This window comes from Stegostoma tigrinum, chromosome 16 (genome assembly GCF_030684315.1).
Source record: "Stegostoma tigrinum isolate sSteTig4 chromosome 16, sSteTig4.hap1, whole genome shotgun sequence".
In the NCBI taxonomy this organism is placed as follows: Eukaryota; Metazoa; Chordata; class Chondrichthyes; order Orectolobiformes; family Stegostomatidae; genus Stegostoma; species Stegostoma tigrinum.
The window spans coordinates 33367130-33385960 of record NC_081369.1 but is presented as its reverse complement, the minus strand read 5'-3'; the positions used below and the strand labels follow the sequence as shown (position 1 = coordinate 33385960).

Genomic DNA, 18831 nt, shown 5'->3' with positions numbered 1-18831 from the left:
ATATTTCCCAGCATGTGCACACATTAGACACTAATTTAAATGGTATCTAATGTCACAGCACAGGAACTAACCTCCAAACAGCTTGTTTTGGAATGACCTCATAGAGGTTTAATAAGCTGTTTTGATTCTCCAATTTAATGAACTATTTTATTTACAATAAGCTCTAGAGTTTGTGTGTTTTAATAGCAACAAATTTAAACTATAAGAATTAACAGTGGAAACAATTGGTTAAATACTACATCTAATGTCACTCTTTTTGTTATGACTGGTACATTTCATGTTGAATTAAATGGAGTTAATGAAAAGCTATTTTTTAAGTTAGTTAGACATAAAGAGCTAGTTCAGTTCAATGAATGAGTGGATGGAAAAGAATATGTAATAACTCTTCCTGTAACGAAATAAATATAGCCTATTGCATTATACCTGAATACTACAAGTGATGGTAAAAACAATCATTTCTAATTGTTATGATTGGGAATTCTTTCAATCATACCTTTGTTCAACTGAATTAGCAGCAACGAGCCATGAGTCAATGTGTGCTGACCATTGTTTATAGGAAGTTTTGTATTGTGACTCAGATTAAAATGATGAGATCATTGTGTATTGATTGAAAAATAATTCATGGAGAAAAATCAACATTTACACAGTCAGGTTCTTTTGCTGTGAGAAGATACAACTTCCTGCAGGCAATGCACTAGTTGCTACAGAAGTAATCAGATTCTACTCTACAAGTACCTCCAATTTTAGTGTTTTCTCCCCCTGAAATCCAGCAAGAAGCAGATAGTATTGAGGCTCTACCTAGAGAAGACAGAGGTTTGCACAAAAAATATGGATGACTGGAACAATATGAACTGACCTTGAATAGGCTGAGGATTATATCTTTAGTTAATTTAAAGAGAAATTATTGGGCATCTTTCTGTTATTCATTGTATAAATTACACTGCATTTACTCTTTATTTCAACGACTTATTTTTACATGGTTTGCAGTATATGTACATTATTAATAGGGCAACAATAACTCTATACAGACTGTGACAATGTGAACTTTCTCGAGCATACTAAATGATTGTTGTTGAATTAAAATAGATCTAGGTAGACACCACATCACAACCATGTGAGAGTACTGAAATGTAGCAATTTGATGTCTGTGTTTGAAAAATGTGTTCCACCTATTAAAGAAATAAACCACCTTACTACGTATCTTGTATTATTAATTAAGGGATAAATGCTTGCCAGGACAACAGACTGCCCTTGTTTGAATAATATTGCATGAACTTTTAATTCTCACAAATCATTGAGACAGATGGGCAGAACTTCAATTTAGTCTTTAATAACTCTTTTGATGTTGAGATCTTTTTTCTTACTATTACAAGATCTGATGGCCTAGATTACAGGCTTATGTCTTGAAGTGAAGCTTAAAAATAGTTTGGAACTATGTGTGCCACCAAATGAACCAAGGTGACTTTGGATTTAAAAAAAGAGTAAATTGGGATAAAAACTAAACTACTGAATCTGAGATATATGGGCTCAAACAAAAATCAATAGGAAATAATAAGAAGTGGGATGCAATGAACATTTTGAACGATAATGTACTTTAACTGTATAAACAATTCTCATCCTCATTCATGAAGCTTTTCTCTTTGATGTATTTTCCAGAATTTCAGTAATCATGGATACATAATTTTGTGGCTGTTATTTGGGCATTTTTTAAAGATGACTTTAAAGGAAAATACAATAGTTAACTGACACAGTGGTAGCAACTTGTCAAGCTTCCTTCAACAGCATTTTCTAAATATATAACCATGACCACCTAGAAAATAAGGGCAACAATTGTTTGGGAACATCAAACTACCCCCCAAACCACACAATACCCTGATCTGGAACTATATCATCATTTCTTCACTATTGCTGAGTCAGTATCCTAGAACTCCACTATTCAAGTCCTCAATTATTTTTGATTATAGATATGGATTAGAGAACAGACTGTGTTCTAGCCAAATTTGCTAATAATACAAGAATTGGTAAGAAAGCATGTTGTAGGGAGGACACCATCTGCAAAGAAATATACATAGGACAAATAGTATCAGAGATAATGGGAACTGCAGATGCTGGAGAATCCAAGATGATAAAATGTGAGGCTGGATGAACACAGCAGGCCGAGCAGCACCTCAGGAGCACAAAAGCTGACGTTTCGGGCCTAGACCCTTCATCAGAGAGGGGGATGGGGTGAGGGTTCTGGAATAAATAGGGAGAGGGGGGAGGCGGACCGAAGATGGAGAGAAAAGAAGATAGGTGGAGAGAGTATAGGTGGGGAGGTAGGGAGGGGATAGGTCAGTCCAGGGAAGACAGACAGGTCAAGGAGGTGGGATGAGGTTAGTAGGTAGATGGGGGTGCGGCTTGGGGTGGGAGGAAGGGATGGGTGAGAGGAAGAACAGGTTAGGGAGGCAGAGACAGGTTGGACTGGTTTTGGGATGCAGTGGGTGGAGGGGAAGAGCTGGGCTGGTTGTGTGGTGCAGTGGGGGGAGGGGACGAACTGGGCTGGTTTAGGGATGCAGTTGGGGATGGGGAGATTTTGGAACTGGTGAAGTCCACATTGATACCATTAGGCTGCAGGGTTCCCAGGCGGAATATGAGTTGCTGTTCCTGCAACCTATGGGTGGCATCATTGTGGCACTGCAGGAGGCCCATGATGGGCATGTCATCTAAAGAATGGGAGGGGGAGTGGAAATGGTTTGTGACTGGGAGATGCAGTTGTTTGTTGCGAACTGAGCGGAGGTGTTCTGCAAAGCGGTGTCCAAGCCTCCGCTTGGTTTCCCCAATGTAGAGGTAGCCACACCGGGTACACTGGATGCAGTATACCACATTGGCAGATGTGCAGGTGAACCTCTGCTTAATGTGGAATGTCATCTTGGGGCCTGGGATAGGGGTGAGGGACGAGGTGTGGGGGCAAGTGTAGCATTTCCTGCGGTTGCAGGGGAAGGTGCCGGGTGTGGTGGGGTTGGAGGGCAGTGTGGAGTGAACAAGGGAGTCACGGAGAGAGTGGTCTCTCTGGAAAGCAGACAGGGGTGGGGATGGAAAAATGTCTTGGGTGGTGGGGTCGGACTGTAGATGGCGGAAGTGTCGGAGGATGATGCGTTGTATCTGGAGGTTGGTGAGGTGGTGTGTGAGAACGAGGGGGATCCTCTTTGGGCAGTTGTGGCGGGGCGGGGTGTGAGGGATGTGTTGCGGGAAATGTAGGTTACGTGGAACAGTCCCTCTTCCGCACCTACACAGGCCCCAAACCCCACCTCTTCCTCCGGTACATTGATGACTGTATTGGCGCCGCCTCTTGCTCCCCAGAGGAGCTCGAACAGTTCATCCACTTCACCAACACCTTCCACCCCAACCTTCAGTTCACCTGGGCCATCTCCAGCACATCCCTCACCTTCTTGGACCTCTCAGTCTCCATCTCAGGCAACCAGCTTGTAACTGATGTCCATTTCAAGCCCACCGACTCCCACAGCTACCTAGAATACACCTCCTCCCACCCACCCTCCTGCAAAAATTCCATCCCCTATTCCCAATTCCTCCGCCTCCGCCGCATCTGCTCCCACGATAAGACATTCCACTCCCGCACATCCCAGATGTCCAAGTTCTTCAAGGACCCGCAACTTTCCCCCCACAGTGATCGAGAACGCCCTTGACCGCGTCTCCCGCAACACATCCCTCACACCCCGCCCCCGCCACAACCGCCCAAAGAGGATCCCCCTCGTTCTCACACACCACCCCACCAACCTCCGGATACAACGCATCATCCTCCGACACTTCCGCTATCTAGAATCCGACCCCACCACCCTAGACATTTTTCCATCCCCAGCCCCGTCTGCTTTCCGGAGAGACCACTCTCTCCGTGACTCCCTTGTTCGCTCCACACTGCCCTCCAACCCCACCACAGCCGGCACCTTCCCCTGCAACCGCAGGAAATGTTACACTTGCCCCCACACCTCCTCCCTCACCCCTATCCCAGGCTCCAAGATGACATTCCACATTAAGCAGAGGTTCACCTGCACATCTGCCAATGTGGTATACTGCATCCACTGTATCCAGTGTGGCTTCCTCTACATTGGGGAAACCAAGCGGAGACTTGGACACCGCTTTGCAGAACACCTCCGCTCAGTTCGCAACAAACAACTGCATCTCCCAGTCGCAAACCATTTCCACTCCCCCTCCCATTCTTTAGATGACATGTCCATCATGGGCCTCCTGCAGTGCCACAATGATGCCACCCATAGGTTGCAGGAACAGCAACTCATATTCCGCCTGGGAACCCTGCAGTCTAATGGTATCAATGTGGACTTCACCAGTTTCAAAATCTCCCTTCCCCTACTGCATCCCTAAACCAGCTCAGTTCGTACCCCCCCCCCCCCACTGCACCACACAACCAGCCCAGCTCTTCCCCTCCACCCACTGCATCCCAAAACCAGTCCAACCTGTCTCTGCCTCCCTAGCCTGTTCTTCCTCTCTCCCATCCCTTCCTCCCACCCCAAGCCGCACCCCCATCTACCTACTAACCTCATCCCACCTCCTTGACCTGTCCCCTTCCTACCTCCCCATCTATACTCTCTCCACCTATCTTCTTTTCTCTCCATCTTCGGTCCGCCTCCCCCCTCTCCCTATTTATTCCAGAACCCTCACCCCATCCCCCTCTCTGATGAAGGGTCTAGGCCCGAAACGTCAGCTTTTGTGCTCCTGAGATGCTGCTCAGCCTGCTGTGTTCATCCAGCCTCACATTTTATTACATAGGACAAATGACTGGTCAAAATTTTGGTAGATGAAATATACCGTTGAAAAATGTGAGACTGTTCATGTTGGTAGAACGGATAGAAGCAGAATGTTATTTAAATGGAAAAAGTGTGCAGAATGCTTTAGTACAGAGGGATCTGGGTATCTGTGTATATGTGTCAAAAATGTTGGCTTCTAGGTACATCAAGAAGTTAGGGAGGCAAATGGAATGCTAATCTCTATGGCAGGGGGCAATAGAACGTAAAAGTAGATGAGTTTTGCTACAACTGTACTGGCTACTATTGAAACTAAATGTCGAGCACTGTGCACAATTTTCATCTTATTTAAGGAGGGATACATTTGTGTTGGAGGTGATTCTGAGAGCGTACACCAAGTTGATTCCTGGATTGAAAGGGTTGTTTATTAAGGTAAGTTCAAGAATATTGGACTTATTCTCATTGGAGTTCAGAATGATGAATGATAATCTTATCGATAGATTTTAGAATTTGAGGGGGCTTGACAGCATAGAAGTTGAGAGGACGTCTCCTCTTGCAGAGGACTCTAGAATGAGGGAGCACACTTTCAAAGTAATGGTTTTCTATTTATGATGGTGATGAAGAGAAATTCCTTCTGTCAAAGGGTCATTTATCACAGAATTCTCTATCCAATAGGGCAGTAGGGACAGAGTTTTAAATATACTTTATGTTGTATTAGACAGATTTTTATTAAGGGAGTCAAGTATTATTAGAATAAGCCAGGAAGTTGAAGTTAAAATTAAGCATCAGGTCAGTCATAATTTTACTGAGCGACATACTTAACTTAATAGGCAAATGGCCGACTCCTATTTTTAAGATCTGCCTTCCTTGCAGCATTGTGAGTGTACTTATGCTAAACGGGCTGCAGCAGTTCAAGAAGGGAGCTCACCACCACTTTCTCAAGGGTAATTAGGGATGGGTAGTAACTACTAGTCTTGTAAATGGGGGTCTTGTTCTCCAAAAGAACATTAAAAAATGTGCATTTATCATCTGAAAACTGATCAACGATGAACAGTGAAACAGTAAAAGCAGCAAATTCTTTAAAATGTAGTAATTGTATTAAACGAGGAGATGTGAAGTTGACAGTGCATTGTTTAAACAATTCCTGCAGTGTAATATTTCATTTACTGTACAATTTAAAAAGGAATGGTTAACTTGAGTCACAAACGGAGACACACAATTTCATCTATCGCATTGGCTTATCTACTTTGTATTTGTTTACCTTCCTTTGCTTTTTATTTTCCATCTCTTTCTTCTTTGGTCTTTTCATTATTGTGCTGCTTTCTAAATTGATAGATAAAACAGTTCCACACTTGTAACCAAATTTTCATTCACTGTTACTGTTGTCTGAGAAGTCATACAAAAAGTGACCTTTGAATCACCACTGGACCCATAAAGCACAATACACACCATTGTCCTGTCAAAAGTTGAAGATGTTTTACATCATTACAAAATTTAATGTTCCAACTTTTCAAATGTAGTACTTTTCAAAGGCTGCATTCCAATTGAAGCTCATTAAATTCAGGCTCGAGTTTCCTGTGGTGGGAATGAGAAAGAGTTTCTCATGCTTTGGAAGTAATATGAATAACTCTTTTAAAACAGATATGGTTACAGACTAGTTTTGAAAGGTACAGTAACTGCTGAGCTCTTACAAGCTGAAACACTGAGGCTTTTGTCCTTTAAAATCTCATAATTGCCTCTTGAACCATTGCACTTTAGTCACTCTGCATTCTATTTACTTTTGAATAAATCAACTTTTAAATAAAATTGGTGTTTGAAAGTTCAAAGGTTACCATATGTGATAATTGCGAGCTTAAAAAGGTTCTCAGGATTAATATCAGAATTGAAAACATTACAGGATGGCTATTGTTTTTCTTCCTGACAACAGCAAAGTATTAATATTCTAGAGTTTTAATAAATGAAAAAGCGCTTTTCTCTAAGTATGTAAGTTGAAAGATGCTGACGTTAACAGTTGATAGTTGCAATAAAAGTCAAACTAGGCCAAAACATGCAAATATAACACAACTGTGTTTAGTAGAATGTTTCCTAAAAAAAAACTGATTTTCTTGCTGACACTGAGTTCATTTGGATTTAGGTTATATTTTTCACATTATCATTCAGTGGATAAAAAGTACTGGTATGATTTTAATAATAGCTTTTGTGGATAAACATCAACAGGCAGCCCGAGTTTCTTTAATGGATTTTTTTCATATTAGTTTTGATGTTATAGCAAGATAAATGAAGCTCTCAGAACTGGTCTAAACTCATATGTATCTCTATAACTGTGAAAAGAGGTCAGAAGATATCTGATAGGATGTGCAGTGTCAGGCTATTAGCACAAAACCACTAATTACCCATCGGTCATTGTCAAATATTTTTAATACATTATTCAGTTTTAACCTACATACCATACTAATTTTCAACAATTTTATTAAAGAAACTTGTTCTGGTTTTGTTACCTTCTAAACACATGAAACACATATCGGGGGAGAAATTCAATTTACCTTTATCCTGTTTTTACCTCTAAAATAGTTTCAGGGACTGCACATTTTAGGTAGCAACATGACAGAACTGATCTCGCCAGGAAGCAAATTGATCAAAATATTGGAAGTAGGCAGCTTATAAATGTCCAGGACACCCATTTGTAATAGATGTTAGACAACTTTCCATTTGAAAAGTGGAATTCTTACCATGTTTGATGGACCCCAATACAAAATTGAACTAGAAATTGGTGACTTCGCACCAGACCAAGTTTGCCCCACAGCACCAGGTCTCAAGACAGTCAAACCAATTGACTTTAAAAGGACTCCTGAAGACTGTTCAAGAAATGGACACAAAAGTTTTTAAAAGCTGCATTTCTGCAGGATCAGTAGAAGCAGAAATGCTCACAGGATCTTCCCATTAGCTTGCTCGGGTGCTGATAGGATTTCATCTGCCCCTGAGCAACAAGCAATCTGGATCAGGACATCTAATTGGCACCCACAGTTCACAGGTTTTATTCAAATAAAGGCCAATGCAGAATTTGGTTTTGGTTTTTGCATCTTATTTTACATTGGAAAACATGCAAGTTGAACTTCTCCCCTATTGTTCTTTAAAGCCATATTCTCTCTTAAGGTGGACACAGGGAAAAGTAAGCAGGTGCTAATGGTTGTTATTCTTCATATATTGACAAATATAAATTCTATTTTAGAATATTCCCTAACAAACTACAAATATCCTTTTCTTAAAAAAAAAACCATCAGACACTGACTACAGCTTGCTGAATGTCTAGGCAAGATACCTTCCAGTTTAATTAGCTGCCTTAGACTGGTACTGATGTACTCTCAAGGAAATGGTGGCAGCCTATCTTAGATCCTTCTAAGTGGATACTCAGGTTGCTAAGCACACAGATTAACTAACACATAATGGAAAATTACACTGATAAAAACTTGGAATCAATTACAAAATATACCATGTTGACAAATGGTAAGTGTTTAACAGAAATCTGGAGGAAAATATGGCTTTAATTTCCATACATTTTAGAGACTAGGTTTATGTGGTAGGAAGCTCTGATTTTATATTATGAAAGTTTTCCCACTTACTCATTACAGGTTACTTGGAATAGAAGTTAGCTCAATCAATACACATACAGTAACTGGTTTCAAGATTTAAAATTCCAAGAAACAGATGCTGGTTCAATTTTAATAGCAGTTACCATAAGTATTAATGATAAGATTTCATTTAAACTGGCTTTTCAGCTAGTGTGCCCTTCGGACCAGAGGAAAGTACAGGCACATCCTTCACAAATCACAACAGGAATCAGGCATTTATCTTGTGAAGCTTCAGGCTGGCATATTCCAAACTGCTGATAAGGAGTTTGTAGGCCTGATTGTATTTTTGAAAAATAATACAATATCCTTGGACTTCAGCACACTTGAAGAGACTTAAATAGTGGGAAAAATATTATTTTTCAATTGTCTTTTAGTGTCAGGTATTCTGCTATTACTATAAGGCATTACCAGCAACTGTGTTCTATCCTTTTAAATTCACAAAAAAATGTTACGTCTATTCTTGTACATAGAGAAATCACACTAGTCTTGTGCCAGATGTGCACCTGTTCAAAGAGCACAGTCTGGATTCTAAGCACCATGTTACCATTGCATTCAATTAGAACATTGATGTATGCACTAAAATACACACAGCAGTAAGGAGGCTTTAATACTACAAGGCTGAATGGTTGGTGTGATTGATAAAATCATAATATTCCACATTTTTTCTCATTGATATGAGTTATTCAGGTGCATGGACAACCCCAGGACTTTACAGCTTACGCATTCACAGTTTGATAACAAATATATATTTTTTATTTTAATGTACAGGTTTTAGCTTTGTGACTCAGTTGGACTGCAAATGTTACAAAAATATAAATTAAATTTAACAAAAGACCAGAAATTGCAGGGCTTGTGATGGCGAGCTGGCAGGATTCACCATATTTACAACTCAGAGACTGACCATGATGGTAGGAATAAGCACAAGTGTAAACGAATGTGAAAATCCTGAAATTGGCATCTGTCATCAGCCAATCAACACCACTCCCTAACCTGATCCAGAACTGACTATCAGTGAAATTAATTGATCTAGTGAAAACATTCCCCTTTTGGCTCTGTTATAAATGTGACAACCCCTTGATAGAAAATGTTGGAAAGTTAAGCTTTGCTCAATGAGGTGCATTTCCTAAAACAGTAATCTGGCCATTAAATACTGCTGAGCAACTGATCTGACCCTGAAAAAATTATGGGATGTTGTTAATTGTCTCTTCTATTTTTTACTTTATTTTAATCAAGTTTTAGAACCTATTTTTGTTTTAATTTTAAAGTCTGTTCATGCTATTTCAATTATCAACTTAACTTAGGGCTGCTCAGTGGCTCAGTGGTAAACACCACTGCCTCACAGACCAGGGAAACTGGATTCAATTCCTCCCTTGGGGGACTGTCTGTGTGGAGTTCGCATATTTTCACCATGGATTTCCTCTGGGTGCTCTAGTTTCCTACCATAGTCCAAAAAACACGCAGGTCAGATGGATTGGCCATGAGAAATGCAGGGTTATCAGGTAAGGGGTAGAGTCTGGGTGAGATGCTCTTTGAGGGGTCATTATGAACTTATTGGACCAAAAGACATGTTTCCAAACTTGTAGGCATTTAATTTTAGCTCAGCTTGTACGTCCCAATCTTTATTTTTGCTATTTGTAAAATGTATAAATATGTGTTTTGAGTATTAGTGTTTTTCATTTCCCAGTTGGTCAACTGTGACAAATCCTTAATGTGATTGGCTCCCTGTACAGCTTAGTGACATCACTGCAGTTTCAAGTTCAGACTTCTGATTAAACTCAGCTATAAGCAACTGCACATAAACGGAAAGGTATAGTTCTTGTCACACAGAGTGCTAGATCTGTTCGTGTAGCTTCGTTTGGAGATCAATGGCGAGCATTATTGGTTCGCCATTTTGTTGTTAAACACAAATTACAAGCTATTATCATCTAACTGATAACAGGCATTGTCCAGGCTTCAGCTTTGTATTTGCCATTTAATTAGCAGACAGTGATGTTGTACTCAATTTTCGTTTTCCTACTGAGTCACAGAGCTCTTTGCAGTGACATGCTCGTCTGTAGTTTCTAAATTCAAAAACTGTCATTGCAGGAGCTGCGTCCTGTCCAGGGGCCCAGGAAAATGTTCAGCACAGGGGTCTTTAACCTTAAACAAGCAGAAAATTTGCATGAGTAGACGTGTACTACTACAATTTTTTTTCCCAGCATCCCTGTGGGACAATACATTGCTGTGACAGTGCAATTTTTAAATTGCCAGCCAAATATCTCAGATTAAAGGTCAAAATATTCTCAAATAAAGTAGAGAGGAATGATAAAGCACCCACAACACTTGCCATCACATAATTGCAGACTAAATTACAGTTGAAACATCTACATTTACAACAAAATGATATTGCATCCCAGACTTGTATAATTGCAACACTCAGCATTTAGATGTCACATGGAATTTACACAGATATAAAAGGAACAGGCTGCAATTCAGTTCCACTTTTGACACCTAAACAATAAAGACCCTCCTTGGAAACTGGCTGAGAATAAACTGATCGCGGTGAGTACATCTTAATTATCATCTAAGATCATCCAATTGTAACAGAATTTTTCCCTTGAATCTAAGGAAGTTCCTGTACACTGTAAGGAACTCCAGGTGTTGCCAGTTTTCTAACTTTATATATTAAAACTTCAGAATCAGAAATCTGCAATTTTCAGGTGCTCTGTACACCAAGCCCAAATTAGTCTGAATTTTAAATATTTACTAATACCCAGCACATGATATCTATCCCTCAATACATTGTTCAATGAGCCAGGTTAGAAATAACTGTTAGAGTCATCAACTTCTTTAAAACAAAAATGCAATTATAACGTGCAGTAGTGTTTCAGAACTGGGTCCACTTCTGCATTTGTGGCCTTCTTTAAGCATGCAAAGGCACGCACAGGTAAAGGAACTTATACAACTATCTTATTCATATAAGCACATGGTTTCCACATTCCACCATTCATTCTCTCAAGTAATTCAAGAGTTTTTGTTTCCACCAGATCATTTGCAAAGTCAATCCAGTATTCATGACCATATGTGAAGAAATGTTTCACTACATCAATCCTAAATTTGTCTTTAGCAGTGGATACTAATAATTTCCACCAATATTTGTTCTGCTATCATTAGCAATCTCCATTAATTCACACCCAAACCTTCAAAGGTGACTTTAGCCAAACCTTTCTTTACTCACAAAAGACTCTTCTGAATCTGAGTTTGGGTTTAGAAAAAAAAATGCTCGCTTTGCAATTGCTTTGGAATATCAGATTTGTGAAAGAATTGAGCTGTTTAATATTAACTTAAATCTAAAAGTAGTAATTGGCCCTCATAAGAATTGAATTTTCCAGCCTGTCTTTCAGCTTCTGTCCTAACTGGTTTTTCAGCACAATTCCTTCATTCCCCCATTCATACCTTCAAAGTGCAACACCCAAAGGGAAAATGTTTTAAACTTTTTCCAGCAGCTCAACATGTGAGGTTGATGGCTGGGATAAAATGTGCTGGTAGGTCTTCTTGTTGACCTTGCACCCATCTTTGACCTATTAGTAATATTACACAAGACAGGAGAAACCTTAGCCAGCTCACCTGCCCTCATCACAGTTAAGATCTTAAGTTGCCAATTAATGATCAAAGGTAGGCAAAGGCCTCAGATGAGAGAGGTCTAGGGGCACCTCCCTCACTAACCCTTTTTCCTGGTCAGGCAATTCACCCCAACCTTAAGTTCACCTTCCGAACTCTCTCTTTGGGTGTTCTGTCCTCTTCTGGCCTCTCCAGGACACTCACATCCTCTCCCCAGGTTCAAATCAATTCTCAAAAAAATTAACTATTATTTTGCTGGCTATTAATACAAAACCATTGTTACTGTTACTGTATTTGAAGTGGACCAACTCAATTAGTTTTGCAGTGTTACACTGTCATTGGTAAACCCCTTCTGTGACACAAAAGCTCCCAGAATGACAATGCATGTAGAAGTTATGCTCATGTACTAACAAAATCCTTTCACAGATGTTGAGGGAGAAAAATACTCTTCAGAAAGTTTCCTGTCTTTTTTGTGTCTTATTGTTGGATCTTATTTTTAAATCTGTTATAATTTAAGGTACCTACACTATAACTGTTACTTCAACAGAATTCCATGTATAAAATGATTCGTATTCCCGTGTATGATGCTGTAGTGTATAACCAACTTGTGTAATGCCATACCACCCCACTGTGTGCATTTCCAGGTCATTTAGTCATGGTGAATTGCACCATAGAGTTATAGAGTCATGCAGCACAAAAACAAACCCTTTGATCCAACCAGTCCAAGCTGAACATAATCCCAAACTAAACTAGTCCAACCTGCCTCCTCCTGGCCCATGTCCCTTCAAACGTTTCCTGTTCATGTGCTTATCCAAATATCTTTTAAACAAAATTGTGCCCACATCCACATTTCAAATTTGTGGATTCGTAAATAGTGAGGTACGTTATGAACTCAGTCTCAATGAAATTGAGATTACGGAACAAGTTTTACAGCTTGTACCTTTTCTAGGCATGGTAGGCTGTAAATTGTCTCAGTGGCAAGGTAATATTCACAAATTATAATTTAAATATCTTGTTTAGTTACTGCACTGTGGATTTCTATCAGTTTTCGTATCAATTCTGTTTACAACATACCGTGCTGCTAGTTGCTTTGTGCTCATTAGCGTTGTTCAACTAATATTCCAAATATTTATACTTCACTAAATTATAGCAAAGATTGAGGAAATGAAGAATTATGAAAATGAAGAAAGGTCGAGGCCCGAAACGTCAGCTTTCCTGCTCCTCTAATGCTGCTTGGCCTGTTGCGTTCATCCAGCTCTACATCTTGTTATCTCAGATTCTCCAGCACCGGCAGTTCCTACTAGCCCTTAGAATGGTGTTAGTCAGGTAAAATAGTAATGCGCATTGCAACTGATAGACTGATCCCTCCCATTCTAGAGTATATCCTTACTGTTGTGGTGGTACAATAAACTTACTTTAGGTCTTCCTATAAAATACACTTTTAAACTTACCTAGTGGAAAACCATTCAAATCAGATCCCTGCCTACCTTATAATTAGCTTGATTTGATGGGAAATAAAACCAAAAGTGGTGTAAAAAAATAGTGGATAACCTGATGTGAAGTAGTTTACTGCCAGGGTGGTTAAATTAAAATCATCTTCAATGAGGGTGCATTGCTGTTTAAAATAAATGAGCGTATTCCTTCCTAGGAGTACAGGAAGAACGACTTTCCTGAAAACTGATAGTCCTATTTTAGATCAATGGGATTTCAATGATGAAAAAGCTGCCAAATCATTCCATAGTTTTTTTTCCAAATAAAAACCGAAAGAACTGCAGATGTTGTAAATCAGAAACACAGAGGTTGTTGGAAAAGCTCAGCAGGTCTGGCAGTATAAGACCAGAAGACCATAAGACATAGGATTGGAAGTAAAGCCATTTGGCCCATCGAGTCCACTCCGCCATTTAAATCATGGCTGATGGGCATTTCAACTCCACTTCCCTGCACTCTCCCCGTAGCCCTTGATTCCTTGTGAGATCAAGAATTTATCGATCTCTGACTTGAAGGCATCTAACGTCCTGCCTCCACTGTGTATCTGTGAAGAGAAATCAGCATTAACATTTTGTATCCTTGGAAGGCTCACCGGATCTAAAACGTTAATTCTGATTTCACTTCACAGATGCCACGAGACCGGCTGAGCTTTTCCAGCAATTTCTGTTTTTGTTGTCATTGTTTTTCCATATTTTGCTCTCCATGTCAAACAAGGCGATTTCATGGATCAACCTTCTTTTATTGGTTTTGAAAGCAGCAAATGGCTTCAAGCATAGAAGTGGCTTCAAATATAACTCATGTAATAAACTTAACAAATTGTTCTTTTTTTGTAATTACATGGGTTGTCTTTATTATGGAGAACCAAAGTGATATTACTTTAAAAATTGGGACATTAATAAGTGATTATGATGTGAGATACTGAACATCGTTTTCTTAGATTTAATTAGAAATGTATGTTTAATCATGTATTAATTTTATTGTCCATATCATGGAGTCATACAGCTGTACAGTATGGAAACAGACACCTTGGTCCAACTCATCTATATTGGCATATCCTAAAATAATCTAGTCCCATTTGCCACCATTTGGCCCATATCCCTCTAAAATCCCCCTACTCATATACCGATCCAAATATCTTTTAAAAGGTGTAATTGTACCAGTCGCCACCACCTCCTCTGGCAGCTCATTCTATACATGCACCATCCTCTGTGTGAAAAAATTGCCCCTAAGATTCCTTCTGAGTCTTTCCTGTCTCACCTCGAGTTTTAGACTCCCCCACCTCAGGGAAAAGACTTTGTCTATTCACCCTATCCATACACCTCATAATTTTATAAGCTTCTATAATGTCACCGCTTAGCCTCTGACACTCCAGAGAAAATAACCCCTGCCTATGTAGTCTTTCCCAATAGCTCAAACCCTCCAACCCTGGCAACATCCTTGTAATTCTTTTCTGAACGCTTTCAAGCTTCACAACTTCCTTCCTTAGCAGGGAGATCATAATTGCTGAATCGATGTACAGTACAGCCGCAATATGACTTCACAACTTATTTACGCAATGTACTGACCAATAAAGGCAAGCATGCCAAATGCTACCTTCACTAACCAGTCAGCCTGGGGCTCCACATTTGAGAAACTACGAACCTGTATTTAGTCTTACTGACTATTACTAAGTACAAAATCAACTATTTTACATTGTAATGTTCAAAGAACCAGCATTCAATGTTAAATATTATGGAATGATCTTCACCGGAATCTAATTTTCACATTAACCATTGACAACAAAATGCTTTGAATTTCAATGTGAATTCAGAGATCAACCCACATGGCACTGTCTGACTGATCAAGTTCAGTATTGATGATTTCACTTCTGGCTTTTACAAAATGCTGCCAGTCAGTACCAGGATAGTAAAATCCATATTATATCAGTATTATAAAAGAAAAATGCAAATGCCTCAAATTTGACATAAAAAAACTGAAACTGCTAGAAGGTCAATATGCAAATTCTACAGAAGGATCGAAGGTTGGCCTGTTTTTTGTTCTTTTTTTCAGGTGCTGGTGGACTTGCGATGGTTAAGGTTTTTGCATCTTTTGAGGTTAAGCACCTACAACAAAATTCATTTGATTACCATGACATTTTATTGAATCTACAGGTAATGTTGAAATTATGTTAACATCTAACAGAGATGCACCAGCTAGGATAATGCAGTTGTGCTTATTATCAGAACTTGTTTTTCTTCAGTAAGATAATTTCTGGTCACGTTGATGAAGTATATCTCAGATTAAAACAATATACTACAGCCTATCTCTATCCTCACAGACACATTATATTGGCATTTCAACTCCGACTAAATGGATATACATCTATATTTCACACTAACAATTGGGTCAGTACTACAAACAAAATGTTCCTCATGTTGGCTACAACAGTATGCTGCAGTATTTTGGAAGACACAAATAAACTTTGATCACTGGCGATGATAAACCCCAGCAAATTACTTTGTCCCTTTTGGTAAATTAAACTACTGAAAGCTGAAATTTCATTGCACCAAAGTTACAGAGCTTGTATATCTGTGGCTTTTCACTGACTAATGAAGCCACCATAAGCTTTAAATTACATTAATTGCTCTAAGGAACCTATTAAAACAAATTTGAGTATTCTGCTTATTAAAATGAAGAAGGGATTTCTTTTACTGCTTCATCCTATCTTCACAATCCCAGAACAAAATAACGTAGGGTATTTCAGCATGTTGAGAAACTTCAGTGTAAAACATGTGAACTTAAGACGTACCATACTATCTAAATTACCTGCTTATCCCCAAATATACAATCAAAGGGATAAATAACTTGAAGTAATTTGACCAGCAATACATATTACAATGATACTGCACAAATTAGGTTACTGAAGAAGGGTCTTTAATTCATGAGCATCTCGTCAATTGTCTACTTGTTCAATGCTGCATTTCATTGAAACGGATCATGGTGCATCCTTAAAGCAAGTTATGGTTTTTCCCAACAACCACATACAACTCCATAATTACCCAGGGCTTTCCACAGTAAATTAGATACAGTTGCGTGCCTGACATTCTCCATTCTTGACAGAGAGTTCAGGATATCTGTACCTTTACTTTTCCAGTTAGTTTTCTTTGTTTGTCCAAATAGAACAGATGTAAACTATTCAACATTTGTCATTTTGTAAGAAAATGCAACTTGTTTCCAGTTGAAATTCTTGCAAAACACATTTAAAAGTCATGGCATTCCTCATTTCTTGTTCTTACCAGGGTTACCATTGATTTCTCAAAGTCTAACGTCTAAAACTGTCTCTTAATAAGCCCAGAGATTTTGAATCTATATTTAGAAAATAGAATTGAGGTAGAATAGTTTTGTTTTTAATACCATCCTATTTATAATCACTCGTTTCCTGAATTAGACAATCATCAATAAATCTCCTATCTAAAGCCCACACGTGTTTTTTTTAAATCAACTGAAAACCTTTAAAGGTTCTGTTTCCTTCAGCACAGGTACTATTCCAGGTACTAAAATTACAACTTAAAATTAATTTTTAAAGAATCAGCATCTGTATAATCCTAAATCTAATATCGGTGAATGAAGCAGAAATTTATTAACTGTACTAAAATAATTGTCCAACACCAATGCAGATGTCATTCTCAAACTGTTTGATCGTAGATGTTATAATGCTACAACTAATATGCACAGCAGGATAAAGTACAAAAAGGAAGCTGACCAAAATGATCCACAGCCTGAATCAGACGCTAATCAAGCTATAAATGTATTAAGTAAACTGTCCCAATAGTAGAAAGCTCTGTGTGGCAGATTATTTTGATCAACCCTGCTCTATTCACAGAATGAAGTCACATGGCTTATTTTGTCTGCACTGTCTCTATGAACATTTTAACTTAATGACAATCTCTTGTCTGTTCCCCGGAACCCTGCACATTTTTTTCTATTTACAGAATCATAGAATTATTACTGGAGTCCTGAACTGGATGAGTAAATACATAAAAATGTTTTGGAGAACCTACTTTCTAAATATTTGTCACTGGGCAGAACTGTGGTTAAATAATCTACTATGAAAAAAGAACGAATAACAGCACAAGCTAAATGACAAAAATATTCGAAGACACTGCAAGCAATATAGAATCAGTCAAGGCAATAAGGAACACAAACCAAGGCAAGCTGCAGCGGACAACTTTTACAAACATATAGAGTTTAATGGGGCAATTAAAACATTTGTTAATGGGTCGTTTTCCATTTAATAATTAATTAAATATATTCAATTGTGTATTCAAACTACAGTTTCTCTAGGAAGTATGAAATGCAGGCATTTGATAATAAAACACCTAATTTCATTATGATCTGCTCTGCTTCCAAATATTAGCAGCAAAAATAAATACATCTTTTAAGTATCAATTTTGTTAAGTCTATACTGGGTCTTGGTTAAAAAAAATCTATCATTCGGTTTAGTGGTAAGTTCTAATAAAGGTCTGACTTAAAATTTAGTAAAGGTTAAGATGATCAAATCAGGATTAATTCAATTGATCACAGTAAGATTAACTGGATGATTCAATATGAAATATTATAATTGAACTTTCTACTGAGGAAAATATAAGTATCAATTTTATAAATCAGTATGGTTTTTTTTTTGTAGCAGTCATAAAATAAATTAAGGCACACTGATTTGCAACATTTGGTTTCACAAACTGTTTAGAAATTAAAAAGTTTAGAAGGAGATCTCATTTAACTTTATGGAAATGGAAATTAAAGCCAAGGAATTTAAGAGGCACTATATTATGAAATGTGCACCTGCTTGTTTTCTGTTTATTCAAAACAGAGTTTGTCAGTGCACTCTATTGCCTTATCAGTTTTGGTAAATGATTTTAATGCTGCAGCTCTTACCTGTATGTGACCTCATATGGGTCCTAAGGTGGCTGGGCTGGTTAAAGACTTTACCACATTCCTTGCATGGGAACTCATTGTGCTTGCCTTGTGTCTTCCCCAAACCTAGGCATGCATACATTGTGAAAAAATTTATAGTTAGCAGCCATGCAGAAGAATCATTAGTGAAAGTAAACAAGACGAGACAGAGATCCAACGTAATTATTGGTCTTTTTCATTCTCAACATTAAAGCCTCAAACTATCACTTAATTTACAAAGTATTTCATTTGGATCCTGAGCATCAGAGGTGCAACCCAATCTACTACCACCTTCCAGGCACTTTTAGTGGAATATCCAAATACTATATTTTAGTTTCTATGACATCTCTGGATTGGCTTCAAGCAACGATTTGTCCAAATTTTAAACACTACCTCAATATCATCAGCAGCAAAAACATTTTTAA

General features: G+C 38.5%; 1 protein-coding gene across 10 annotated transcripts in view; it reads right to left on the bottom strand.

The window, feature by feature from the left end:
* znf536 (zinc finger protein 536) overlaps nucleotides 1–18831 on the bottom strand; it is a 567201-nt gene that overhangs the window by 100211 nt on the left and 448159 nt on the right. For 7 of the 10 annotated variants that reach the window (XM_048546813.2, XM_048546812.2, XM_059651688.1 and 4 more), the window contains one exon: nucleotides 18389–18493. The exons of 1 other annotated variant lie outside the window; for it this stretch is intronic. In XM_048546813.2, the coding sequence (XP_048402770.1) occupies nucleotides 18389–18493 (105 nt within the window). Of the gene's footprint in view, nucleotides 1–7201; nucleotides 10526–18388; nucleotides 18494–18831 lie in introns of those variants that run through there. 2 more of the 10 variants (XM_048546818.2, XM_048546819.2) reach the window with 2 other exon arrangements.